This window comes from Prinia subflava, chromosome 11 (assembly GCF_021018805.1).
Source record: "Prinia subflava isolate CZ2003 ecotype Zambia chromosome 11, Cam_Psub_1.2, whole genome shotgun sequence".
NCBI lineage: Eukaryota > Metazoa > Chordata > Aves > Passeriformes > Cisticolidae > Prinia > Prinia subflava.
The window spans coordinates 6,602,418-6,629,964 of NC_086257.1; the positions used below are offsets into that span (position 1 = coordinate 6,602,418).

General features: G+C 51.0%; 3 protein-coding genes across 6 annotated transcripts in view; 2 read left to right on the forward strand and 1 right to left on the reverse strand.

Annotated features, from left to right (window-relative positions):
• Nucleotides 1–2,947, forward strand: part of GIGYF2 (GRB10 interacting GYF protein 2) — a 75,123-nt gene extending 72,176 nt beyond the window's left edge. Inside the window, exon 28 of the mRNA XM_063408778.1 lies at nucleotides 1,210–2,947. Coding sequence (XP_063264848.1) covers nucleotides 1,210–1,277 — 68 coding nt within the window. The 3' untranslated portion in view covers nucleotides 1,278–2,947. The remainder of the gene's footprint in view (nucleotides 1–1,209) is intronic.
• A 135-nt stretch (nucleotides 2,948–3,082) lies between these two features.
• SNORC (secondary ossification center associated regulator of chondrocyte maturation) lies at nucleotides 3,083–13,988 on the forward strand. Of its 2 annotated transcripts, none has more exons than XR_010081657.1 (3): nucleotides 3,083–5,164; nucleotides 12,958–13,432; nucleotides 13,858–13,986. XR_010081657.1 is itself a non-coding variant. In XM_063408782.1 (3 exons), the coding sequence occupies exons 1-3, from the start codon at nucleotides 5,071–5,073 to the stop codon at nucleotides 13,965–13,967; spliced, it is 393 nt and encodes a 130-aa protein (XP_063264852.1). In that variant the 5' UTR covers nucleotides 3,083–5,070; the 3' UTR covers nucleotides 13,968–13,988. The 2 variants fall into 2 exon arrangements, 1 of the variants encoding a protein (XP_063264852.1); XM_063408782.1 differs by having other exon boundaries at nucleotides 12,958–13,146; nucleotides 13,858–13,988.
• Nucleotides 13,989–14,444: 456 nt separating this feature from the next.
• The window catches only part of NGEF (neuronal guanine nucleotide exchange factor), a 48,130-nt gene continuing 35,027 nt past the window's right edge, over nucleotides 14,445–27,547 (reverse strand). For all 3 annotated transcript variants that reach the window (XM_063408058.1, XM_063408059.1, XM_063408060.1), the window contains 8 exons: nucleotides 26,482–26,611; nucleotides 25,665–25,739; nucleotides 23,670–23,759; nucleotides 21,998–22,161; nucleotides 20,813–20,968; nucleotides 18,271–18,350; nucleotides 17,716–17,820; nucleotides 14,445–17,097 (listed from right to left, as the gene is read on the reverse strand). In XM_063408058.1, coding sequence (XP_063264128.1) covers nucleotides 16,925–17,097; nucleotides 17,716–17,820; nucleotides 18,271–18,350; nucleotides 20,813–20,968; nucleotides 21,998–22,161; nucleotides 23,670–23,759; nucleotides 25,665–25,739; nucleotides 26,482–26,611 — 973 coding nt within the window. In that variant the 3' untranslated portion in view covers nucleotides 14,445–16,924. The remainder of the gene's footprint in view (nucleotides 17,098–17,715; nucleotides 17,821–18,270; nucleotides 18,351–20,812; nucleotides 20,969–21,997; nucleotides 22,162–23,669; nucleotides 23,760–25,664; nucleotides 25,740–26,481; nucleotides 26,612–27,547) is intronic.

A 27,547-nucleotide genomic window follows, 5' to 3' on the forward strand; every position in this document is an offset into this window, starting at 1 on the left:
CAAAGTCAATACTTCAACTAAATCAGTGATTTCTGCACTGGTATGTATGGAACTTCAATGGAATCCTGATTTATGCTACCCCAAGGTGCCCATTCACTGAGTATGATCTAGGTACTCAGTTGAATATCTTAAAATACCAACTCATGTAATGTGAAGAAGAAATCACTAAATACAATTTAGGAGTTCCAGCTGTAAGGGAAGTAGCCCATGCAGCCTTTTAAAAATGTGTGTACTTGCTCTTTTACAAAATAATTTCAGATGCTTTTAGGCCATGCTGCCACATGAGGGAGCCAGAACAGTTTTCCTAAACCTACTGAATAGAGCATTTCTTATCTTTCAAAGTGGAAGGCAGTTGGTTGTCTAGCACACAGCAAACCAGTGTAGCACTCTCAAGACACTGAAGTGTCAACTTTGTGTTTAATGGTCTTAGACAGGGAAACTTCTCCTGTTCTCATGCTCCAGATGGGGTACAGGCTTAAAAAGGGGATTTCAGTAGGAAAGCTGCATTTGTTTTATTGGATTTGTTTCCTTGTTGAAAGTGTTTTCACTCTTTGTCACACTCTTCTCATATGCCTCATGTCCTCAGCACATACAGCTAAAAAGTTGGGTAGAAGTTTGGGTGCATCTTGAGCCACCTGCATGGCCCTGGGTAACTTTGTACATTTTCGTCTTGTACTCCTGAGGTGGAAGTTTGTAAAAAAGCGTGGAAATAGATGTAATTGCTACTAGATCTTATAGTTACATGCATTGAGACTTTAAAGTAAAGGGTGAAATTGGTCTCAACTCCTGGAGCATGGAACGTGGGATTCCCAGTTCTCAGCATGCCCATTCCTGCCTCTCAGACCGTGTAAGTGTGGTGTTGACAGCCACTTCCAAGAACCAGCTGACTAAAGGATGCCCCCTTTTGAGATGTTGCAGAGCCACGTTGCCACCTTGTGTAGGGGGTGCCTTCTACTGGCTCTTTCAACAGAACTTAAAAACAGTCTTCTGATCTGGTTTGAAAGATGAAGTGATGCTTGTCTAAATATACAGTTGATTATCTTTAGTTTCTTAAGGGAAAAAAACAGTTTGGGTGACTGCATCTGTAGTCTTACTGAATTACCCCTGGATTCACTTTCTGTTATACATGGTACTGCATGTAACAGATGTTTTGTATCATGTATACTGTGCCATAGCCAGATTTTAACACCAGTCCTTCTTGGTTCACAGGGTTTTCAGTGAATGCTTCATCAGAGCGGCTCAATATGGGAGAAATAGAGACTTTGGAAGACTACTGAGCATGTGCAAATCAACTGGCTTTTCCTGCATCTGTTAACCATGGATTCTCCATTTGGACACCATACTCTCCACCTTGTGTTGTTCTTTGCCTCGCAGTGAATCACAGGATCAATCATCTCAGGCTGCTTCCTCTGGCCCCAGCAAACCCTGTCTGCCCAGGACTGCACAGGCGTTGTTCCTCCTGTCACCCGCTCCAGTGGACTTTGCTGCGAGTCCCGGGAGGGTGGGTGTGAGGCTTTGTTCCCAACAAGGCTGAATTGGGCAGCAAGCTTTCACTGTGCTGTGATTCATTCTGCTGACATACCTGGAAAAAAAATCAATTGGGATTCTGCAAAGCATTGCTTCCTTCTCCTGGTTACTCTTACCACATCCAACATGTGCAGTCATATGGAGAGAGAGAGATTGAGAGAGAGTTTGTGGTTAACAGATGTTGGTCAAAACCAAAATGCCACACAGATACTGACTTGGCTGCTCCATCAGGGCAAGAGGTGCTCTCCTGGCCAGGAGTTGCATTCATAAGCTACCCTTAGAAACTGGCAACAGGAGAGGGGCGGTAGCGGGCACAGTTTAGCTTGGGTTGGTTTGAAGTTGCACACCCCCTGCCAGCCCTTCTCAGCACATAATTTTTGGAGGGAAAGCTCGAGTCTGTCTTCATTAGGTGGTGATGCTGAAGCTGGTGGAGTTCTCGTCGGCATTCTCCAGCCTTCCCGGACAAGTGGGGACTTCTGCTCTGGAAAAAGGGGGGTGGCATCTCTTCTTTCAGGCTGAATTTACCCCTTAAGTGCTACCTTCAGAGGGTTAGGACCAGTTTATTTTGAGCTCTTTTCCTGCAAATTTGTCTCGTTTAAGAGACAGTGGGATCTTTACAGTGTGGATCTGTAGTCTCTGGAGAGGGTGGACCCTGGCTTTCAGAGATGTGCCAGCAGCCTCAGCTGGTTGTCACTTGAAGCAGTGCTTAGGTATCGAGCAGAGATGCCCTTTCGTCACGGAGAGAGACACTGGAGGACGAAGCTTTGTGCAATGATGGCCCTGCTTATCTTCTACACCTTACGAGTACTTCACGCACCTTCACTGGGATCCATAACCTCTGAGTGTTTATGGAGTCATAACCTTCCTCTCTCACCGAAAGATTAACACCACCTCCCACCCCCACACACACACCACAAACGACAGAAGGAAAACTGCCAAATGCACTTAGTTTGAACCCCCTGGTCCCATCTCCCGTCCCCAGAGGGGTGTAACCTGCGAAGGGAGATATGCTGCAGTTTTGGTGGAGTTGTATAAAGGTGTCTGTTATTCTGTCATCACTGCCTAAAGAAAACAGTTTGAGTTGCTCAAGAGCAGTTTGGCTTTGGATTTTATTTTGTTTGGTTTATTCATTTTTTGGGGTCACCTTCCCCTCCTCCTCCTCTCTCTTCCCCCATCCCCAAACATGTACAGTAACTATACAGAGACTGCTGCAGACTTGTATATAGTTTTTGGATCCAATAGCATGGAGAGACTTGGAACTGTTGCAAATCTGGTCTCCCTGTCTCCTTTGCTTTGTAAATTCATAAAAGGGGGAAGAGGGGTAGTTAAAATGTTTACAAAACTTTAAACTCCCTCTGAACTTTTGCCAGTGTGGGGGGGAAAAAAAGAGAGAACTTAAATAAAACCTGGTTGTATTATATCTGAGAGAAAACTTTCTGCTTGCTTTTGTCAAAGCTGAGTATTGAGATAATTCCTGGTACTAAAACTCACCCAAACTCAACTTGCATCAGTTTGCATCAAGAAATAACAAGCAAATACACAGGATGTGGAGCAACAGCTGCTGCTTTATTTCTTCCCTGGTGAGGAATACTTGTTGGTTTTTCTACTTGATAATTTTAGAGTTCAAATAAACACCAGTAAGTTGATATTGGAAATTTCTAACAAGAAAGCTTTAATTTTCCTCCCCTGTCTGTAGAGAAATGTGTGTATTCACGCTGGTGCTGTTTATGCAGGGGAGATCAAGCCATGGCTGGTTTGCTCTTAACACAAACACTTGGCCGTGGAGCCTCCTTTGCCAGTCGGTGCCCACCCCGTGCACTCCAGTGCACTGCCCTAAATGAGAGGTTTTATTTCTCCCCTCAGCCTAAAGTCCACAGGGATACCTTGTAGGTTTCTCTTTTTAGACTTATTTTCCTTTTTTTCTACTTGTTTTTGTGTGGAAAATCCCAGTAAAGGTAATGGTAAATGTCCTGCCATCCACATGACCATGGAAAATCAGTATGCTAAGGCCTAACTTACAGCTTTGCATGATGTTTAGCTGATATCTGAGAGAACAGTGTGTGTTTAGGCTGATAACCTGACTTGATTTTAATGTCTTCTCTTTTTTGCATACAAGGTGTGTGGATCATAAGTGCTTTCTAATTTTTTAGTGGTATGATCTAATTTCTGCATGCTAATTCTGGACTGCTCTACACCGTGTTACAAATACACAAAAGCCTGTTAGTTTTGAGCTTGGCTGAGAAGCAGGAAAGGAACAGCTCTTGGATTGCTAAATGAAAATGCAGAAATGCAAGCAGGGAAAACATGCAATAATTTGTCAAACGTTGAGGACCTCGCTTGGCTCCTGAGAATTTGTAGATAATGGACAGTGGGGAAGATATGCAGTTGTTCATACTGAAATACTCTGGTTTCTGTGTTTAGTACAAAGGTAAGGTGCACGTGCAGACTGTGCTCAGGTCTTGTCACCTGTGACAAACAGGACCCTCTTCTGTAGCAAGAGTCATTTGGATCAGTAGGGATGGGGAAAACAGGGACTCCAAAAGGCAAAGTGAGCACTGCAGAAAAATCTGAATCTGAAATTTAGGACAAAACTACTTGTGTCATGTTTTCAGAACATAAAGAAGTGGCATTAGGGGTGTTTATGTATTCATTACATGATGGGAAACAGTGAAGCATTCATCATCCTATCAGCTCCAAAGTACTAATGAAATTTCTTCTGTGGCAATCAGCTGGAGTGTTCCCCATTTATACAGCTCATTCTTTCCCCATTCTTTGTTGCTGCAAATGTGATTTGAAACAAACGTGGGTTTTCTGTGCTGCCATGAGCCCCTGAGGCAGGCAGGAGGAGGTGGTGCCTGAGCAGTTGGGATGCGAGGAGGGCGCTGGCATTGCCTGCCAAAGGTGACTCCTGGAACACTTGGAGACTTTGACAGCAGTTCTGAGACCACCCATGGCTCCCAGGCCAGCTCTGTAAGTATTCCACCCAGGGAATAACAAGGGTGCCATGGAGCTGCTCTGGCTCTGTGTCAGAGCATTTTAGCCTCGGAAGATTGAGGCTCTTGTTCTTTGCTCTCCCCAGCCTGCAGTGCTGCCCTGCACAGTGAGGGAGAGTAGAGCCCCCGAGTGGGGCTGCCTGGGCTGCCCAATGGCTCCTGTGTTATTTCCTGCACCTCGGGATGGCCAGCCCGAGGGAAGGCATTCCAGGGGCATCCTCGTGGCCTCTGGGCAGGGCTCACCAACAACTGCTCATGTGTGCAGTGGCCTGGCAGGGTCCCGATGGCTCTGCTTGGCTGCCTATGGGGTTTTAGGCACAGGTTTGGGAGGGTGGAGCTGCCTTTGGGAGGAGGTGTGCTCCTGGAGCCAGAGCGAGAGAGGCTCTGCTGGGCTTTGCACTCTCTCTGCACAGTTGCTTTTGTGAAGGACTTTTTTTTTTTTTCTTTAGGTTTTTTTTTCTTTTTTATTTAACCTGACTGAACAAAATTTTTATTATATCAGTAAAATTTCTGAGTTTTGTGCTTTGAAGAGTTTTAAGGATTCCTGCTGATGCTTTTCCTGAGGGAAGCCATGCCCTACCACGGAGTCCTTCGCCTGGTCCTGCTAACGCTGTGCAGCATCCTGGTCCCTGCTGTGCTGGCAGGTAAGCAGCTTTGTTTGCATTTAAAGCCCAAAAGCATGGGAGATCCTTTTACTGCACTGCCCCTCTCTCTTCTCCCTTCCCTGGAAACATCCCTGAATACGTATCGAATGAGAATTGATTAAGGAAAACTGGCTTCTTGGTGGCTGCTCGTGAGCAAGTAGGGATTTTCAGTGGAGAAAATCCTTTAAGTTTGCCTAAGCAGAACGGCAGTAGCACCTATGTGAGCGTTGGTGGGTGGGGGTCAGTGGACTCATCAATCAGCAGGAGATGGAAAACCTCTCAGCAGCTGATGGGACAGGCTGTCCCTCAGCTTTTAATGGCAGGAAGAAGCTGCAGTTATGGAAAGAAATGTTTTTTAAAGCATGTATGCCAATTCCTGGTTCCTTCTGGGCTCTCTCCTACAGCAGAGCACAACAGCTGCTTTAGGCAGAACTAGAGAAGTGTCCATGAGAAATCAGTTCAAAGCCAAGGTGTGCCTCCTTATGTGGGCACCAGGGCAGTGCTGGAAAGGTGCCTGGCTCTGACTCGAATTCACTGAGGTGATGGGAAGAAAAATGGGTGGGATGCCTGTTGTGTAAGCCACCATTTTTCTGGGCATGGTTACCAATTCCAGCTTTGTCTGCTCCTGCCTTCAGCAGAGCTGTGCTGGCTGCAGGGAGCTGAGGGCACAGGCAGCTTCAAAGGCTGCAGGTCTGAGGTGGCTTTTACAGCTGGGGAAAAACTGAGTTCCAAACCCCTGCACTGATGGGCTCCAAGCATACAGGTGGAAACTCTTATGGGGAATTGCTTCCCCCAGAGCCTTTCTTGCAGCGGAGGTGAGGCTGAAGGGATGGCTGGGGCCAGGGTAACGGGCACAGCATTTGTTTTCCTGAATTCCTATCCTGCCTTCCAAGACCTGGAGCAATGTTTTGCAGTTCTCTCCCAGTTTCTTCTGAGCATCTTGCCTCACAGGGAGATACTGGCCAGCTATGTAACAGACCAAATGATGGAATTCTTTTAAAAGCAGTTTTTATATGGGTAGGGGAATTCACTGCTGGCTGGAATATCTGTGGATGGAGGAGCAGAGTTAATGCAGCTGGTATCTTCTCCTTCTAGGAGAATTTTTCGTGCTGGGAAACCTTCAAAATAACTAAGAAACGGGCACTAAAAAGTGGCTACTTTCCTTCTCAAACCATGAGCTTTTTTTGTACAGTGGAACATTAATCATTTTAGCACAGTTTCAGTTTGTGCCTTGCTCTTGCTCTCAGAAGCACTGGCCATGCTCTTTCCCCATGCCAGGTAAGGTCTTTTCTTAATCGTTAGGAGTATTTCACTCTGCAGGAAGTGATTGATTTTCAGTGAGAATTCAACCTACTTCCTCTGCAAGCTGGCATCTCTTCCATACTGTTTTAAATTTCCAGTATTTGGTGCATTTGCTGTGCCCCCGCTCCAGCTTTTCCATGTGCTTGCCCTGGCATTGCAGCTGTGGTTTGTGCCTGGCACTGTCACCCCGTGTCACTTTGCTCCTGTGATGCACTCCCAAGTTTACCTGATCCCTTTATCTTGTGAGGCTTGAAGGGCTTTGTACTGGAGAGTGCAACATTCAAGAGTGCAAGGTCTTGGGGTGTAGGAGAAATTCTGTGCTTTCTCTGTAGTGTTGGGCCTCTAACAGGTTGTTCCCTGCTCCCTCGGAGAGGACAGGAGGGAACCAGCCTGGACAGCAAGGCGTCCCAGGAGCAGAATGATTCTCTGCTGCATTAGACACGGAGAGTTCCTGCCCCCAGTGCAGGTGCTTTGAGGAACAGTGGAACTTTTTTTGCCTTTTGGTCCGTTAGAAAAGGAAATTTCAGGCCTGGTGCAGACAAAGAGGGGAAGGGCACACAGACAGCCCTCTGGTCTCAGCACATACACTCCCAGCCCTGCCTTTCTGTAAACAAGTTTACTTAGTCCCCATCAGAACCGCAGCTCTGCGTTGCTGCACACAGGAGCTCCTGGCCTTGCCCGCCACAGGCCGCCCTTTGTGCTGCTGCTGAAGGCCTCCTTTCAGCCCTGCCCTGGCCCCGTGCCTGCCGTGGCCACCTGGGGCTGGGCAGCCCTGGCTGGCCTCGGAGTTCACCAGCCCCTGCCCTTTGGTCTCAGCACCTCTGCCCAGCAGAGCCCTCCGCAGCGAGCGGGAGCGGCTGTGCCCTGGAGAGGGCTGCAGCTGTGCTGGCCATGCACACCCCATGGCCAGGGGGAGTCTCCTCTCCCTGCTGCCTGCTTGCCCAGCAGGTTTGATTGCCTGGGCAGCATGGTCAGGGCTCTGTGACTGTTGAAGGCGTGAGCTCCTCCAAGTTACTGAGCTCTTTCCAACATTACACTTGTCAAAGATGGGGAAGCAACCAAGCACATCCTTAATGCTTTTTGTCCACATCATGTGGGTGCAACAGGAAATGGCCAGCTCAAGGATCTGTGAGAAACCTAAGCCTTCTCCACTTCCTCTTTCTCCAAACCCAAGTGGCACGTTGGCCTAGAGCACAGGAGGATTGTGAAGAGCTGATCTTTATTTTTTTCCCTATCAGCAAACCCAGTCTCAATTCCTGTAATGGATTCAGAGCTCCAACTGAGGTGGAAGTTAGTACAAAGCCTTTGCAAGGTGTTGGCTTCTGAATCCTGTGTATATTTGGTATTTAAACCCACATGTGGGCTCCTCAGCTTGTTTTGAGCTAATTTTATTGCAGTAGCACATCAGAATGAGTCTGGGGGAAAGAAAGCAACAGAGCACACACACTAAAGGAAAAGACACAGGAAAACACCTTGACCAATGACATCTTTCTGTAGCAGCTTGTGTGTCTTTGTTTTCAGCTACAGGAAAATAAAAGATTATTAGGAAGATTTTTAAAGTTAAGTAATAGGACATGGATAGCAGTAAATAGGTTTTGTTTGGCAAATTTCAGGAAAAGATGTTGTTGGAGCAGATCTGTTTAGAGTTAAACCAGGACTTTGTAAGCCACTACTCAGCCTTGCTCTGCTCCAGCATTCCAAAAACTTATAAATTTCTGACGCTGGTATTGACTCCTGAATAAGGAGCCGGGTTGGAGGTGGAGAGTGAGGATGATGAGGTGCTGAAGTCAGCTTGTGTGAAGAAGGCTATTGGCCCCTGGCAAGTAACCTCCAGGGACAATCATGTGATGTGGCCACATCTACCTGCCTAAAGGTCTCACAGTTGGCCTGTGGGGAGGGTCTAGCTCCTTCAGATTTGGTTGGTTTTCCCCGGGGCTGTCACTTGTAGAGACTCTTCCAGTCACTGAGTACCTGGGGTGCTGGCTGCCACTGTGCTGGCCTCACCCTACCTCCTTCTTTCTGAGCATGGAAATAGCAGTTTGGTCAAGCTGCCTTTGCCATCATCCCTTCTAGATCTCTCTACAGCCCATGTGTCTGGAGTTCCAGTGGCCCCTGCATCATTTGGAAAACTCATGATGTATTTCCTTATGGTAACTGATATTATCATCCCATTTCCTCACCTCAGTTATAACTAACCTGTGCTGGGAAGAGGGAGAAGACAGTGCAGCAAAGAGATTTCCCTAAAATAAGACAATTTGTAGTGCTAACATGTGGGAAGGAAGAACTGCCATCATCCACCTGGCCTTCTGCAAAACACTCTAATATTATTTTAGTCTATTTTGTCCAGTTCCATCTTCAGTAAAACTCCAATAGGATTACTGCATGTTATGTTGTTCTCCTAAGTGTTCTCGAAGTGCATTTCTCATGAAAAGGCTTTTACTGTTAGTCTGAAAGCAATAGGTGCCCTCAGCTTGTGCTTCAGTGCTGAGACAGAGCCAATGCTGGGGAAGAGCTCATTTGTGCCAGGCCCTGGAGGCTTCCCTGCCTCAGAAGAGCCGCCCTGGGGCACAGAGGGGGTCACTCGTGTGCCTCTGCAGCCTGGCAGCCCCTCCCTGTGCCCCTGGCTGCCCCTGCCAAGTCCCTCCAGGGCAAGCAAACCATGTGAGTGCACCACGGGAGCTTTCTAGGGGTAGGACTGGTCCTGAGACTGATGGCAGCACAGCTGCATGGCTTTCTCCCAGATGTCAAACATCTGGTCTTGTGATGGATGATGTATTGTGAGTGTGTCTCTTGCTAGTTCTTTATTTCTACAAAGTTCTTGGGTGAATGGGAAAGCCATGCACTACTTTACCGTTGATATTTAGCTTCCAGCTCTTAGTTGCACTCTCCCCTGGAGATGGCAGCGGTTTGGGTGTTTTTACAAGTTAAGAATGCTGTTTGTTGCCCCATGGCCATGGAGCTTCCCTTCACCTTGCTTGTTCCTCGGGAAGGGGCTGCTGCTGGGTCCAGAGCTGTCCCTGAGGCATTTGTTGAGGTTCACAGGCCATGTCCTCCCCATTGCAGTCAGAATGGAGTGACGGTGTGGGCAGGAAGGCCCAGCCACTCTGGTGCTGCTTTCTCTGTAGATCACGTTTAGGTCCTGGTCTCCTGCTCATGCACACAGAAACTGAGCCTGGGAGCAGCAGGACTTGTGGTGGTCACCCAAAACAGCAGAGCAGAGAACTGAACCCCCTGATCTGGGTCCCCTGTACATAGAATCTCTCCAAATTCTACCCAACAGGTGACTGGAAAAGGCCCTGGTGTCTCACTTGGAGACACTAATAGTGTGCATGTGTTGGAGTTTGGTACCTGACACAAACTCTGTCCTTCCCATCATTTTTCTTGCTTTTACCAGGGAACTGAAATGGGATTTTGGCATTTGATGTTGGGTCCATTAGAGATCTGCCACTCCCAGGCAGTGGCAGTGTGGCTGACACTCATTGGCACTGTCAGGGAAGCAGGTATGAAACCTCTGCTTGTTACTGAAACCTGCTGGATGCATGAGGATAGCTGGTCGGGTGCTTGGGCTTCTCAGCTGCCAGGAGTGGAGGCATATGAGGACATGAGCTTTTGGGTTAGGAGGGAAAATCAAAGGAGGGTCGTGGAGAGAACAGTGCTGGTTATGAGCAGATGTTCTCCCAGGCTGCAGCTCTGGAGGAGCCTGCATCTCATTTTGTGTTCCCCACCCTGTGTGCCCGTGGCAGGGCCCTTGGCACCTGCAGCAGCAGCACTGAGGGGCAGGAGCCGAGAAGGGACCAGCATGGAGCCCTGGCTCTGGGGAGGCTCAGCTGCAGGCACTTCATTCGATGTGTGTGCAGGAATCCACTGCTGCCTCTGGGCTCACAGCTCTTCCTGAGGCACCAGCCCCGACTGAAAGGGGTTGTGTTTCCCTGGGCTGAAGGGCTGGTAGGGTAAAACCACAAGAACTCGGGACAGCAAATGCATGTTAAGCACATTCTGCTCTTTCTGTGTGGGCAAACTGAAAGTGTGTGTCAGTTGGATGAGGAGAGTTTAAAAAATACATATCTAGCAGCCATCCAAGTTTTTAAAAATCACGGAGATCATAAACAAATGAGACTGTTTCCTCTGTATTTGGCTATCAAAAATAAGCTCTGTGCCCTGCTTAAGGAGAGCTGCCAGAAATTTTTCAGGAGTTAGATGCACTGAGAACAGGAGAGACTTCCTGGCACCTCAGGGTCTGGTGGCACCTGTGGGACCTTTGCAGTGTGGTTGGAAGAGGTAGTGTTCTCCTCATCCCTTAGAGAGCAGCGATTGGGAAGACCCAGCCCAGGCCACACAGTCTCCCTGGATCTGTGCCTGCGTCTGTTACAGATCATCTGAGCTAACACCAGTCCCTGGTCACTCGCAAGGCATACACACAGCTCTGGAGAACAAAACATTCTTCAGAAAGGAAGCAACACCGTCCTCCCAGCACTGTGTTCCTCTGCCATGTAGGGACAGTGGCAGTGTTGGTTCTGGTCCTGGGGGTGTTGACAGAGTCAGGAGGGTCATGGCTGGAGTGTGCCTCTTCCGTGTGGAGTCTCTCCCTTACAAAAGCAGCCTGGAACCAGGGCTTCTGAAGCATTCTGTATGTTTGGTGTGTTCTAAACCAACAGCTTCCCCATGCCACTGTTGCCAGCTAAATAGCCCAGCTCTGCGTGGTTCTCGACTGCGTTAACTACATATGCTCACTGAATTCTGTATTTCTTCCTGTTCCATTCTCTGGCAGTGAAGCCACAGGATTTAAAGTGCAGAGGTCCACTGGGAATGGCACTTTGTGGAAGAACCATGGGATGGGATATGAGTCTTCAGGTTTGCTGGTTGGTTTTGCAGCACAGGTTGGGAAGGGCCCTGCAAAGGCTCAGGTGCTTGTGGGGAGCTCTTGTGGAACACAAACCTCTGTGTGCTTGTACAGGGCCGAGATGCCACCCCTGGTGCAGAGACCGTGGATGTACCAAGTGTGTGAGAACGTGGTGTTTGCTACACGCAGCTTTAGCGGGGTTCATGCCTGGGTCTGACTGGCACAGGCTGCACACTGGGGACAAACTTGTCTCTGTCAATGCTCATTGGGCCAGGATTAAACCTGGCAGCTGTCTTGCTGGACACCCTGTAGCTTTTCTGCCTGTAGAAAGAGCTTTCTTTCCAAACTAGTCTGGAGCTTTGCTGAGTTCCTGAGATTGTGGGCAGCCTGGAATAGCCCTGGGGATGATGGGTGCCACTCTTTGATGCAAGCCCTGCAGTAAGTTCTCAGTGGGTTTCTACCTGCAGGAAAGGTGAGTGTTCTGGCCCTCCTGTTTCAGGGAGGGAACTTAAGGGAGAACAAAATGTGGTGCAGCCCATTAACGAGGACATTTTGCTCTCCTCCCTTCTGTCTACAGGAGGCAAGGAGGGCTCCAGGCACTCTAAGCTGGGGCTGGCACTGCCAAGATGTGCTGCTGCCATCTCTCTTCCTGGGCTACAGAGAGCCTGGGACAAGTCTTCAAGTGCCCCCGGTACACCAAGGTTCACATGCCAGAGTTGGGGTGCCTGGGGAAACCTCTGTGTATTGCCCCAGGGAACCTGGGCTGCCTGCTCCAGCTTCTGACTGTTTCGCAGTCCTGATAACCATTGTGTCAGTTCAGGAGGGCCCTGGCAGTGAATGTTGTTCATTTTTCTCCCCCCTGCTTTTTTCCCCATCCCAGTGCAACATTCCCAGTGGTTTCAGCAGGGAGCTGTGGAATGTCTCCTGCTCCTGCCAGAGCCCACCTGAACAAGGCTGGGCATTGACAGGGAGTGCTCAGTGAGCCACACACAGGGAGGGCTCTCTGGCTTGGTCTGTGACCCACGGCAGGAAGGAATAACAGGAGACGAGTGGTAACATTAAACAGAGCCCGGCCTGGCTTTCATCTCCCCGGTGTGGCGGGGGTGCAGCAGGGGGGAGTTGAGCCTCTGGGGTCCTGTCTGGGGGAGCCATATCCTGTGCTGTGCCAGCACCTCCAGCATCCTGCACAGCACGGGTTGGTGGTGCAGGACAAAAGGGCCCTGAAGTGCCGTGAATTTGGCCAGCACAGGTGGCCCGGTGGCCTCTGCCTGTTGTTGGCAGTGTGACAGCCCTTCTCAGCCCAGTCCCAAGGGCATCCATGAGCAAACCAGCTGTGCATGTTCGTGTGGGGCCTGTTTGTGCGTGAGCAGAGGTTGCAGGGTGTCGGGGCATTCTGTGTTGTCCCGTGTGTGCTGTGTATACACTAGGTTGCCACAGAAGCATTGCCTTTGGCTGCTCTGGGTATGGCTGTTCAGCAGAGGTGGTGCCCCGTCGGAGGAGGGCTCTGGCATACCGGGGTTCTCAGCCCTCAGCTCACCCTTCCTCCACCCGGGGGCCCCTGGCAGGCAGCTGAAGCCCAGGGCCCTGCTGAGCTGTGGTTGTCACGAGCAGCCTGACCGGCCCCCCATGCCCGCGGGTGCTTCTCTTCCAGCAGAGTACCCGCAGGACCCGGTCCCCACGCTCTGGAACGAGCCGCCCGAGCTGCCCTCCGGAGCCGGTCCCTTCGACGCTGCCGCCAGCACCCCCGCCCGGCTGTCGGACGCCACTGCCTTCCCCCCGTACACCCCCGAGCTGGAGGCCGAGGACACCACGCACCTGCACCGGCTGGACGCCGGGGACGGTGAGCGGCTGCGCAGGGACTGCCCGCGGCTCCCTCCCGCAGCAGCCTGGGCGTCCTCACGGTGGATCTGCTCCCTGTGGGCCTGCCTCCTGCCGGGAACGGTTAAAGCCACACTGCTGGCGAGAGGGAGGGTTACCTTTCATCGCCTGCTCGTGGAAACTTCCCTGTGAAAAGCCTCTGCTGTGGAGCCCTCGCCAGCCTCAAGATGGCTCCAAGACCCTTCCTCCTGCCCCATGACCTGTCACGGCAGGCACCTGCCCTGATAAGAAAACTGCCCTGAGTGTAGGTAGGGCTCTCCAGGACAGAGCGTGCCGGGAGCTCCCTGAACAGGGAGCATGAGTGCCTTTCCTGGCTCACGGCTCCTGACTGACAGCAAGCACCGGCTGCAATGTGGTCCTGCCACGAGCAATGCAACTCTGCCAGTGTGTTAGCAGGAAAGCTGGCACCGCCAGCCCTCTGTGTGCCAGTTTTCCTTGTCACTGGGAGCTGGCTGAGGTGGCGGTGGTGGCTGGCTACAGCCCCCTGCCCGAAAGAGCACAGGAGCACACCTGGGCTGTGTGAGGACATGGGACATGGCCAGTGCAGGGAGCTCTGGGACAGGAGTGTGGCCTGATGCCTGGGGCCATGCTGGGTGGGGGGTGATCCTTGCAGCCCTTCCCATCTGGCCCCACTGCCTCTGCTGACCTCATACATTTTCCTCTCTCCCTGCAGGCTCGCTGGGGCCTGGAGCTATTGGTGCCATTGTCATCGCCTCCCTCCTGGGTACATCTGTGCTTGTGGCCTTGGTTGTCATCACACTGAGAAAGTTCTCGGCCTCCTGAACTCAATAAAAGATTTTTCTGTTACACAACCGGCTTGTCTCCAGCCCTCAGCTGCTCCTGAACTGTCTGCGTGGGGCCCTGGGAGAAATGGTGCCATGGAAAAGCACTGCTGGCCCTGCGCTGGGCAGCCAGGCTGTATCAGGTGCTCAGTGCCCTCAGGGTGTGTGTGTGTGTGTGTGTATCTCCTGGGTGGCACAGACCGGGCAGGGCCTGTCAGCCCCACTCAGAAGGAACCTGTGGCAGTCTTTGGCTTTGAGCTGGGAGCTGAAAGGGGCCCTTCTGGGTCTAGTCTGGGTGATGGTAACAGTGTTGGGCATCACCCTGCACAGCTTTCCTAGGGAAGGGTTGTTCATGGGTGTAAGCCACCCCAAGTTCACATAAAACCCCATTTTCACCCACTGCATTTGGGCCAGTTGCACTGGAGGGGACTGGGGAGGAGACAAGTGATCAGTCCGGGGGAGGAAGGAGACACACGAGTGTTTTGGCGCTGGCTTGCTCAGCTACGTTTTATCACACAGAAAAACAAGACCACAAGAAGTTCCCCTCAGTTCACTGAGGCAGTCTGGCAAGGGCTGGGGGCTTCAGCCCTTGCCTGTGGGCCCCAGGCCTGGCCCTGTACAACACTGGAGACCACTGAGATGGAGGCGTGCAGGGGTGGGTCTGAGGAAATAACACTGGATGCCATTCAGCGCCTGAAATGGCACAGCCTGTGCCGGGCACCTGGAGTCCTGTGGAACCACAACAGAGCAGGAGGGGCTGGAGCAATCCCAGGGCTTGGGGGCGAGTGATGGGACAGGGCACAGCAGCACTGTGAGCCCCTCTCCCTGGAGAAAGTGCAGTGAGGAGCTGGCATCCTGGCACTGGGGAACTGGTGAAACATCTGATGGGCAAGGGAGCATTCCTGTGCTGTGGGAAACACAGGCACGCACGTGTGGCTGCAGGCCCTGCGCTGGACTGGGCTGGCTGCTGGGCTGCAAAGCTGGATGATGTGAGATGTGGTGATTTCGCAGGTAATTTTAAGGAATTCCTAAAGCTGGAGCTCCTCTGGGGTTTGCACCAGTGAATTTGTGGTTGTTGCAAGGTTTGGATCCTGAGCTGGAGGTTTGGCTGTCTCAGAATGCTGACTGCGGGCTGCTGCTGGAGGCATCTGGCTTGGCGTGTCCCCATTAAATCTGCCCAGTGCACCAGACTCGAGGCTGCAAGTCCTTCCTGGCCCAGCTCTGGGGCTGGGCAGTGACTGGGAACTACTGGTTATTATGAACTTCCCACAGGTGGCCAAGGCAGCACAGCCCTGCTGGCTGTTGTCACGTGCTAATGTGGTGGCATTATCTGGCCTTGAAGAATGCCTTCTCCTCCCCTTCAATGCTGTGGCTCCCACCACTTTGGTCCTGGGTGCTGGCTCTGGGCTGGCTGTCCCAGGGCTGTAGTGTCAGTAGGGACAGCCCTGGAACCCACCTCAGCTGTGTCTGGCCTCACACTGCACATCCCAGGTGGTCTAAGGAGCAGTTCTGTAGCCTCCCTTCACAGCTTCCAAGCGTCCTGCTTTCTCCCTGTGTTCCTGCTGGCCTGGCTGTGCTCCTCCCGGCCGTGCCCATGGCTGCTGTGTGGCTCCACCTGCAGCTCTCCGTCCCCTTTGAACACAACTGTGGCACGCCCAGAGCACCACCAGCATAGGCTGCAATGCCTGGAAGACAATCCTTTGCCAAGTTACAGAAAGGTGCCAAATGATTGATTTTCCTAATGGATGCTGGCCACAGCTTGGGCCCAGCTTGTGGCTGAGAGCCCCTCAGCCATGTGTGGACTGCTGAACAAGGGGTGGCTGCCGTGGGTCTGTCCCCATGCCGCTCTCGGTGCTGTGCCTGGGGCTTCATGCTTTGCTCAGTGCCACAGCTGCAAGGAGTGAGGAGCTGGCTGTGCTGGCCACAGGACTTGCATATATACACAGGTGAGCCTGTACAGGGGGGCTGGTGGGGGTGGGTTATGAGCATGCAGGCAGCGGTTGCTGGGCCTCCCAGAGCACGCAGGGCAGCAGCTCCCAGGTGAGGTCACTCCCCTGCTGTGTGGCAGCTGGGGCTGCTGGTGCTCCTGTGGTTTGTGTGGTGTGCGAGACGGTGCTCCCACAGTCACCCCTGCTCCGGCCTTGGCAGCAGGGAGTAGCAAAGATCACAAGTGCACGATCAACCAGGAAAGGTCATGATGCCGGGGTTCTGCAATGGCCCTGCAGAAGGAGGTGGGCTGTGGAAGAGGGGGCTGGGCCATGGGACAGGGCCCAGGTGTGCTTAAAGGTTGTCAGGCAGGCAGAGATGTGGGTCAGGGCTGGCGAGGCTGGGATGCTGCTGAAGAAGAGCTGGGTGTGGAGCACTGCAGAGCATTTGACTGGAAGCAGATCGAGGGTCTGCCTGTGGGAATGAGCCCAGCAGCTTCACAGCAGAACTAGGGTGGTAGAGTTCCTGGGGCTCATCCCCCAGGCAACGAGCTCTGAGAGACAGCTGAGACGACTGCTTGACCTCAGTTCTCCCCCTGTGAGATGCTGGGTTCAGAGCACTCCAGACTCGGAAGGTAGCAATGAGCTGTTAGTGCTTAAACCAGGTGATGTTAATTGCTCAGTGATGTTTGTGGCCTCTGCCTTTCCCAGGCAGCCTGAGCCAGCCCCAGGCAGCACATGTGGCTCATCTGGCTTGCACTCGGTGGCCTTCAGGCAGTGTCCGCTGAGCTCGAGCTCTTTGGGGCTTTACAGAACACTTGCAAAAGGGTTATTTTACAGCTTAAAGCGCTGATCTCCAGGAAAGGACCAGTGCTTCTGGTGGGTCTAGGAATGACAGTCTGTTCATGGGGGTGTGTGCCTCGTCCGGTGCACCAGGTCCCCCAGAGCGTCCCACAGTTGCCACCTCCTCCCAGCTGGCAGCCTCTGTCTTCTGCCTCTCTGAGGCACTCCAGATGCTTGGCGATGCTGGTGGTCACTGGCGGTTTCTGCTGCCCAGTTTCCTTCTCTGACTGTCATCTGACTTGTGCACCCGGAAACACTCCTTCAGGTTCTGGGCTCGGATTTTGGGGTTCAGGATCTCCTCCCCCATAGAACTGGGGAACCAGCCCCTCTCCTGGTCGTGAAGACGTTCCCCAAATATCCAGCCTGAGCACAGACAGAGACAGGCATAAGTGGGGAAGGACTGGCCCTTGCTCCTGCCCTGGGATAGTAGTGCTGCAAAGAGCCATTAGAGCTGGCAGAGCTTTCTGGAAGCTACTCAGAGGCCTGTGCTGGAGCAGACCCAGGTTGTCCATCCAGCAAAGAGACCTGCTCACCTGAGCAGCATTGTGTGAGGACAATTGACTCAAGGCATGCCAGCAGAAAGCAGGCACTGCTGCCATCAAGTGCCCTCTGCTGCCTCTGGAGCCACAGGGGTGGTCCCCAGCAGACACCCAATGTGACTGAGACCACCAGCTACAAGAGTACCCCAGAGAGCAGGACCAAGTGGCTGTAAACCATCATGAAGGTAAGAATAGCGCTGGGTTGTATCTGGGGTGGCTGTGCTAGTTTTACCATGGCCCACAGCTGGTGCTGTTACCTAAGTTGCCACAACTTAAATAACCTGGACTGGCCATTAGGAGAAGGCAGTAACTTCCCTCTCTGGCTGTGATGCTGCTGCCAGAGCCTCCCCCTGGCTGAAGGGAGAGACTGGCAGCTGCCTGCCTGCAGCAAAGCCCATCCCTCCACAGGGACTCCCAGCCCATCCCCATCCCATCCTCATACCATCATCTGTCTTGTCCAGGATGTTGAGGACATCAGCCAGTTCTAAGGAGAGCTCATCAGGCTGCTGGGCCACGTAGGGGTGGACACACTGGATCTGTGGGCAGTCTGCCAAGGAACAGAGCAAGAGTAAGGGATGGACTGGGATGAAGCCCCTTGAAGAACAGCACAGCTTGTGTGGCTGTAGCCCCATGAGTTCTGCACATGGTCCCTCTTATCTGTTAAGGGCCTCTGGGGAAGCCAGGGAGTGCCCCAGCCACAGGTACCAGGAAAGCAATTCTTGGGAAGGGAGCTGGGTTCATGTCACCACCACAGTGCCAGCCATGAGCAGCCTGGATGGAGGGAGAGTGCTGCTGCAGCCCAGCCTTGGCTGGAGGGGTTGAGGTCAGGGCCAGGCCCAAAGACAAGCAGGTATTGATGGTGGGAAAGGAGGGGAGCCCAGGGAGAGGGTCCAGCTTTGGCACAGGTCCCAGATTTGTGGCTGCACTGAGATCAGGCAGAATAAGGTGCCCTGTGGTAGGGGTGAAAAGCTCCGAGCTCCCATGCTGTGTCTCTTACCAACAAGTCTTGATGTAAATGAAACAAATTTGGTCCTCCGGTTTGGGGCTAGTGAAATCATCCAGCGCTTCATTTCACTCCTGGAAAGAGGAGACAAACCAAGGCTGTGAACATGGAAGAGTTGTAGGGGCCCTAGTTCTCCTGCCCAGCCAGTTCTGGACTTCATATTCCTCCTTCCAGCCTTTTCCTGCCTGTCCCCCAGGCTCCTGGGCCCAGTGGTGATGCTGAGCCCCACTGTTGCACACCCCGGTGGGGATGTCACACATGGCACAGCGCTCTGGCCCTGCTGCACAGTGCTGGCTGTCCCCCACAGGCAGCATGGTCCCCCTCTGGGGAGGGTCCTTGTGCTAGCATTGCTGCCCAGAGCCAGCAGCAAGGTGGGGGGGCTGGCATTCTCTAAGAAGCAACAAGCTAAGGCAGCTCCTGGCTGGGCTGGTCAACAGGAGCAGTTTATCCAGGAGATAAGCAGTCACAGGAACCATTTATTCCTGCAACTGCTGTGTGGGAACATTTAAAGGGCAGAGCTGATTAATTCCCTTGCACTGCAGCACACCAAGGGGACCACTTGCTTGGCAACAAGACCCATGTGAACAGCACACTGCAAAACCTGGACCTGCAGCTGAGAAGGTGAAGATCTCACAAATGTTGCAGAAGTCCCAGGCCTGGTTCCCCTCAGGCTTCCCTCTGCCCCGTGAGGAAATGAGGCCATTCACCTTCACAGGCTGCAGCTCCTGCCTGGAGGACCAGCTGTGCTTCCAGCTGCCAGAGAGCCAGATTTTTCCACCTTCTCAGGTGGTTTTAAAGCCTGAGCTTGACACACATGAAAAGCCATTGGTGTCTTTAGGGAGGAGAGGGGCCTAAAAGGGGGATGTAAAGGACAAGTGCTGGCAGGTTGATCTTGGGGTTGGGAATAGTTTCTACTTCAGGTATGAAGAACAATGCCTAGGACCAGTGGAAACACCTGCAGGTCACACCACATGACAACATGCAGGATGAGGGCCTTGTGCACAGAGGAGCTATAACTTGTAGAGGTCAAACCCAGAGTGTTGCCACGCTTGTGGCCCTGTCTGCATGCTGGCCCTGCACACAGATCCTTGTGGGGCTCCATGGATCCACCCACAGTGCCCAGCTCCTCTCAGCCTGCAAGGAGCCCACCCACACTCCAGTTCTATCAGTGCAATTGGTTGTGTCCAAATAAAGTGTCAGCTCCTGGCAGAGCCCATCCAGGGCATGAGCTGCAAGCTGCCACTGAGCAGGTCACTGTTGCCTGATGCAAGAACTGCAAGAGCTGTGGAACAGGTGCAGAAGTCTCTGTTTGGCACCCATTTATCTCTTCTAACTGTTTAGTTTTTCAGTCTGTGCCTGGTACTGCCTCTATCATTTCTGCATCTCTGAAACAGCAGCCTTCAGCAGTTGATATGTCACATTTCAGTGCTCAAGACCTGTTGGCAAGCAATGTTCTGGATCACAAACCTGATGTAGCCACCTAGAAGATGGGACAGGATGCAGAGCACGGACCTGCAGCTGCCTCCCCTGAGCTGAACAAATCCTGGCCTGGTTTATGGTTTGCTGCACAGCCAAGCCTCGCAGACGTCACACGTGCGCTTGCCCTGCATAGTGTGACTGACATCTCTATTTTCAGTGCAGCAGAGCTGCAGCCATATGTCTGGGGAGAAGGTGCAGCTGCTCACTGTACTGCGGGCTCGTTGTCCTGATGCCGATGCTGCAGTGGTGGTGGCAGGGGGGTCAGGGTGCAATCCCCAGGCTGGTGTTCATTTAGGAATATGGATCATGAACACCAGCCTACGACAGCAGGTAACATCAGCCTGGGATGTGCATTGTCTCCAGGAGCTGTTCAGGTGGTAGCTAGAAAATGTGGGCCTGGTAAGGCTTGAGTCAGTGAGGGAAACCATGCCCTGTGCTCCACAACAATTGGGTCAGTGCTAGCACAATTGAATCATTTGCCAAGCCTGAGCTTGTTGGAGCCTGAAGTGAAAAATCAGTGAGCCAGAAAACCTGTATCCAGGGAGACAAGGAGGCCCTGGGCAGAAGAAGGACTGCATAAGATTGGCACTGGCTGTGGAGACATGGGGGAAGCAGCCTTTTCTCCCACCTTCACCCAAAAGCAGAAGACACTTTGCTCCACAGGGTGGTCAGGTGTGACCATGATCCTTGTGAGTTAGTGGAGCCATTGGAGTGTGTCAGTGTATATCCTGTTTGGTTTTACTTTCTGAATATGCTGCAAGCTGTAAATCAGCTGGGGCCTGGGGCCTGGGCTGATTTCTGACCTCTCCCAGAGCAGGAACTGCCACCACCCCAGATGCCTTAAACACACTGTACAGGAGAGAAACCTGCCTAGGTGAGCAGTGCCTTGCAGTAGCCTCAGGGGAGGAGGTTGGGCAGAGAGGTTGGTAGGGCTGGCTCAGCTGAAGCAGTGGGATCCCTCCCTGCCCACCCCTGACCAGCCTGGCCAGCCGGTCCCCATGAGGGCAGGACACAGGGAGAGAGCACTGCCGAGCACTGGTGGGTGACTGATACTCACTGGGATGATGCCTTCAGCATGTAGCTGGCCTCCCGGTCATCCGCATTCTCTAGCAGCCTCAGGATGAAGACATTGGCCAAACTCTGCCCCTGATCTTCTAACTCCTCTACCCGAAGAAGTCCTCGGGGAGCAGAGTCAAACACTTGGTACTTGTCCCTGGGAGAGGTTAGAGAGGAGATTAGGAAAAACTGTGGTTATTGCAGGAGACTTTGACCTCAGCCACCCAGAACTGTACTCATGACACAGACCAGGAGCTGCAGCATGGCAGGAGGAAAAAAGATGTCCTGCTGTGGGAAGGGATGAGTGCGTGGCTGTGAAAACCCACTGCAAAGCAAGGAACCCTCTCCATGCTCTGCCCTGGGCATCCCTCATAGCCTGGAACAAGCTGCTTGCTCTGTCTGAGCTCCCCATGTCCAAAACACAGATGGCGCTCCCTCAAAGGGGATTGTGAGGCTTAATTCATTCCTATTTATGAAGCACCTCTGTGTTTTCTGGATACAAGTTACCACAGAAGCAAAACATTTCCCAGCGTACAGACACTGCGGCGACACGTTCATTAGGAACAGTGGACAGGCAAGATGCTCCCAACCAGTGGGTCTAATTCACACCACAAAGAGCATGCTGTTCTCTGCTGCTGTATTTCACCAGCAGCTGCTTGCACAAGACACAGTCCTCAGCACAACCACATCCTCCCCTCCTGAGGCAGGTTATATCGTCAAATATAACTGCTGGCCTCAGGCAGGCCAAAATTTATACCCCTCCCTGCTTATCTGACTTTCTAGTTGGCTTTCTTAGAGTTTTAACTGACTAAATCTGTGCTGTTCTTCTGGCAGCCATGAGTCAAAAATCATTTCTTGACAGGAAGACAGGGTCAGCCCACCAGCCAATGTAACTCATTGCTACCCTGCAGAAACTGCTGCATGCACAGTCACCCTGCTGGCAGATCTGGGATCTGTTTAACTGCTGTTGGCTATGAATTTTCAGCTGGAGAGAGCTGTGCCACCCATGAAGAGTCTGCTGTGCTCAAAGGCAAGGTGTGACTGCTGGAGGGAGGTGTACGTGTCAGGCCAGGATGCCCTCCCTGTGCCTGAGGGACAGGTTAGAGGCACAGCATCACAGGTTGGATAAACCTGGGGCAATAGAACTAATGAAGTGTCCTGTGTAGTACCTGAATTTTGCACTCACCCAGGAATTTGCCGGCAAATCACCAGCAGATCGTTGAAAAGGAACAGGTAGATTTCTCTGAAGAGTTTCTTGGTGCGAAGCGTTCGTGATGTCTTTGGACCATTCATTTGCTGCAGCTCCCCCTGCTTCAGCAGCCAGCGGGAGTGGGAGATGATGGGTACAGACTAGAAGGAGGAAAAGATGGCAAAGTTCAGAGAGCAGCAAAACCCCATGGATTCAAGTGGCTACAATGCTGAAAGCACCAAGAGATGCAAAAGGAAGGGTGGTGAGCTCCCATCACCACAACCAGCACTGCAGAGGCCAGAGCAGAGCTGCAAGGAGAGGGCAGTGTGCTCTGCCATCCACACAGCCCAGCACAGCGTGACAGAAGTCAGACGGGGTACAGCAGGGGCCCGAGGACGGACAGACATTTAAGGATGGCAATGCTAGAGTGCCAAGTCCCAGAATGAAACAACAGCCCATGCCCTGATCTCTCTCTGAGAGATCCTGTCACCTGGGCTGAACTTTCCTAAATAGTAAGAATGCCTTTCAAAACCACAAATTTGGCCTTTTGGCTACAAACCCCCCAAGTTTAACAGGTTTCCTCTGTTTGGGTCTGTCCCAGTTATGAGGAGATACTGTCCATCCAGCTACCCACAGCACTTCTTCTGGAGTTTCAACACATACTGTGCTAAAACCAAGAAGCCCAAAACAAAGCATATCTTGTACTAGAAGAACACTATACTTCCAGATGACTGAAATATTGAAAAATACTTGTATAACTGTCACTCTTTCCACCTTCACTCCCCGTGCTCATCACGTGCATGGTGGCACAATCTTTCTTTTCAACTCCTTGCACTCTTTTCCCCAGAAGAGCCATACCCGTGCCAGTCCCCAAGGCAGATCTGCTCCAGAGATGAACCAGCTCCTGCCTGTCATTACAGCCTCAGCTTTACAGAGGAGGAGACAACCATGTAGCTTCCCTAATCTACTACTGTGCAGCGGTGGCCCTGACACACTGGTAAAGTGCTCTATAAAAATCAATATTTTTTTTGGTTGTTTGGGTGCATAAAAAGATTGCTTGGAAGCTAAATATGATCTTAAAGTTTGTGAAGCAGACAGACATGAGAAGCATCTCTACAGCATGCAAGAGAAGAACTGACAACCTTATACTCAGAACTGGAATTTCATGGTTTGTATCAACTGAGATCTGATCAGATATCCCTAAATACTGATTTAGTAATTCCCTCATGGAGCCGAAACAGATCAGCAGCAGGTATTTAGATACTGTACCATGAGACTGAAAACAATGTATTAGTACAGGAAAGAATTAAAATGGTGGGACAGTCTTTCTTTGGGTATTTTTCAGTTTTAAAGTCTTTTGCTTTGTAGCTTTCATCTACCTTTAGCTTATTTTGTACGTAAAATAACAGCTGAAAGAAGATCTCCGTTTTGAAGAGAGGTAAGAGGGAGGAGCCAGACCTGAGTGCTGGAGCAGGAGCACAGTGCACAGGAGAGGTGATGCCAGTGTGTCCCACCTGTGTACGTGCACACCACACTGGCCATGGCGCTGCCCCAGCCTCTGCAGTGCGTGTGCACTGAGCACACACAGAGGTGCTGTGCCCGCACAGGGGCTCCTTTGAAGGCTGTCTGCAATGTGCAGACACTGACAGGTTGTGACCTGTGCTCATACCTTGATCTTGAATTCCAGTTTCTTCTGGATGCTGATCATCTGCTCTGTTCGGCTCATCTTCCGGACACCTTCGTTACAGGCTTTCACCACCTGGGAAAAGAGAACACAAAGGTTTCTCTCTGCATGCCTTGAGCAGGCAAGTGATGATGGGCAGCATGGAAAGGCCTGACCATGATCAGGTAAGTGCCCTGCTGTACACAGGAATTGACAAAGCCAAGTCCTTTTATCAGCACTGTGGGTGCATGAAAAAGAGAAGGGGGAAAAAGCCCCCAAAACTCGAACAATCAAAAAGCTCCCAAACACCCAAGGGGTATTACAGGTGGAAGCTGACTGTCAGAGGCCATATTAGGTGGCTACATTCTGTTACTGAACCAGACAGTATAAAACAGTGCTTCTGGTTGCACAGAAAAGAAACAGCTCGTTTTCCAGATCCTGACACACCATATATCTCATTTTCCCTGTTCCCAACATTTAAAATGAGGTATGTGTGCGGTATCATCTTCAAGGAGAGAATGAAGCCAAATATCTTCTTTTCAAAAATGCAAATGCTGTAGTTCTGCCAAGCAGCACTAGATGCCAGGGCTATGAAATGTCCTAGAGAAAGAGCTGTTCATCATACAGAGCCCAGCTGTGTTCTGAGTACAAACTTTTAACTGAAAAACCACAACCAACATGCAAGCACTACACTGTTACAGGGACCTTAACCTAGATGCCACTGTCTGTTTCATAAGGAGCAACTCTCTTGAGAACTGGCTAGGTAGAAAAATTACATTGGAGAGCAGGCTCCACTTTGTGCCCTTTTTCTGCTACTCAAAATCTATCAGAACATCAGTAACTGAAACTGTGATCAGCTCTTCCCTCTCAAATAGAAAGAAAGAAAATAAGCCTATAGAAAAAGTAAGCATCAGATGGTCTCTGTTGTGATGCCTGGATGTAGCTGGATATTAGGTATCTAAGCTTAAACACCCACAAGTTAGTGTTTAACCATGCAAAAGAATTAGTAAACTGATCACATGAGTCACTGATAACTGAATACAAACCCAGCATTTTTCCATCAGCAGCTACAGTCATCTGCATGCTACAGGAACAGCCTTCTTTAGGCTACTGACCAATGGAAAAATAACTGGCTACCAGATGTGTCAAGAGGCATTCTGCAAATACTAACTCAATGCAGAACATCCTTCATTGATCAAGTCCCTGTCTTTATCCCTAGTGATCTCCAAGTATACACTTCCTAGGCTGGTTCAGGGCAAATCCAAGAGCCTGTTCTGTTCTAGTGTTTCAGTCAGAAATGGCAGGCCCATCCTCAGGCTGATGTTCTAGCACAGCTTTCCACTTCAGAGACTTGTGTTGAACTGCAGGAGTCAGGAGATGTTGCCAGCTTCTGATGGAGAAGGGTTCAAACACTGTCCCAGCCCATGGCTAGCTATGCCTAGACCTTTCAGATGTGGTAGTATACTGCTTAACCATATCAGGAGCAGCCCAGATGGGAAACATCTCACTGCCTTTCTGGGGCTTTGTACACATCAGTAACTAGCACAACTCAACACCACACCTACCTACCAGCTTCAGGGAGGGGGGCTAAAAGCTGGCTCGTGTACTTCATTAGGAAGCTGTTATTCTAGGTCAGAGGAAGAAGTGGGCTGACACAGTTGTACTCTGCACCTAATCACACCTCTCAGTGGGATCCATCTCCTTCATTCTGTGTTCTTGGAGACTCTAAAGGAAAACATTCTTTGCCCTTTGCTATGGCAGAAACATACATCTATTGTTAGCAAGGGATTCGTTACCACTGACATCTAAGTGCAAGTAGACTAGCCCATCTTTCAGACTTTAGAAAAATAAATACCCTCTTGAAACACAGTGACAGGATTCAAAGAAACAGCTTCAGGATAGAATGGAGTCTGTGGGTGATTTTTTCAGGGGAATGTGTGTGTGTGAAATAAGCATGGTCATTTAATCCTAATGGCCTTCCATTAACTTATTCAAACTTACTGTTTCCAGTTCTTTATGTGCATCCAGGGCAGTGGATTCCCTGTCAGATTTCTCTTCCACTTTCTTCAAAATATTCTGCAGGGGAGAAAAGACTGTGTTAATGCAATGTGAGAGCACAGAAAGGTCTTTGCTAGCCTACAAATTACTTCTGGCCATCAGCCTAATTACAGCAAAGGTGACACAGCACGGTGACTGTCACCTCTTAGTTCCTCTTTCTCATTAAAACCTGTTCCCATTTGACCTTATATCTAAGAGAAATATAACTGGTAGATTCTTATTTTATAAAAATAAATTAATAAATAACTAGAGCTGGCACTAATAGACAACATTATTGGTAATCCCAGTGGGATAAGATCATTTGGGACTGAGCTGTTTCCTCATCCCTAGAAGCATATTCTCCAGCAGTGTTTAGTTAAGATGGCAAAGAATAGGAGGAAAATGGCTAGTCCAAGCCACAATGGTGTAGCATCCCTATGACATCCAGCTGTTCTGCATGTGTGTGTCACCATCCTAACCATCAGGCAGCTGGGTTAATGGACTGCTGCTGCCCCTTCTGGCAGCTCGACAAAGCTCCTTCTCAGCTCTTTCACTCAGTAAAAGCCATCTGGCAAATTCAACACTAATTTGGGGATGGACTCTGAGTGACTGAAATCCTTTTTCCATAGTTGTGGAGAATGTCTGACTCTGTGGAAAGGCTTCATCCAGTCCTAGGGTCAATCGTGGCTGTATCTAAGCCCTATTCACAATTGCTGGAAAGGAAAATTCCAGGAGTGATCCAGAACTCCTTTGTGAGAGAGAGAGAAGAGCAAAACTCTACCTGCACCAGCAGCTTGAGTCGAGTGATCCTTTGAAATGGCAGAATGAGGAAGGATGAAAAGGACAGGCCTTTGCACTTGGGATCCAGCTCCAGCTGTGAGATCACTTCCCGAAAGGCTGGTTTGTCCTGGCTGAGAGGAGAGAGAGAAGCTGAGAATTTTGAGTGCTACCCTGCCTAGGACTCTGATATATGGCTGGTGACCCAAAAGGAGCTTGGTCCCAGAGACAGCATCTGCCTGGCCTCTCCCAATAGGAGAGAAGAGGGGAGGAGGGTACTAAATGCCTCTGGGTGTATTTTAGCTTAAATCTAAAACTATTTATAGTGTTGGGGGAGGGAAAAAAGAGACTTCTAATGTACCAGCCACGGCAGTGTTCACATGTGTTCATATCTAGCTCAGCAGCATACACTGCGTGTGTAGGTGTATGTGAATGGGGTGTGTGTCCAAGTAAATGACTCAGAGGCATAATTATATATTTTTACACAGTTGGAACTCTGTGATAAGGTGAAACTCACACAGTCATAAGAACAAAACAAGCCACAAAGTAGCTCAAGCTTGAATATTCCTTGCTGCTTAGCTAGAAAATGGAACTCATTATGTGGCCTGAGAAAGGCAGGGACCACGCCCAGGCCTTCCCTGATGATGCTTGCAGGAGGTGAGGGCACAGCTGGCCACAGACACAGCTGTGCAGAGCAGTCCCGGCTGCCACAGGCAGACAAAGCCTCCTGGCAGCCACAGACTGAGCCAACCTGAGCCTTGTGCTGCTGGAGTCCTGGCTAGCAGCATGGATGCAAAGAGGCTGCTAACTGTGCAAAACCTGTCTGTACTGTGTGTTCCTACAACATTTGAAAGAAGCCATTGGCAGCGTTCCTCCCTGCTGCAGCAGGTACCTGTGTGTGACTCACAGCAGAATGGAGCTGCATGTGTCTGAGGAACAGTCAAACGGGGGAAACTGTGACACACCTCAGGCTTTGAGCTCAGCCAAGTGTTGCAAAATTCCTGTGCTAGCTGGGAGCCTGGGGAAGGGAGTCTGATCTTTTCAATTTGCTTTATGTATTCCTGCAGACA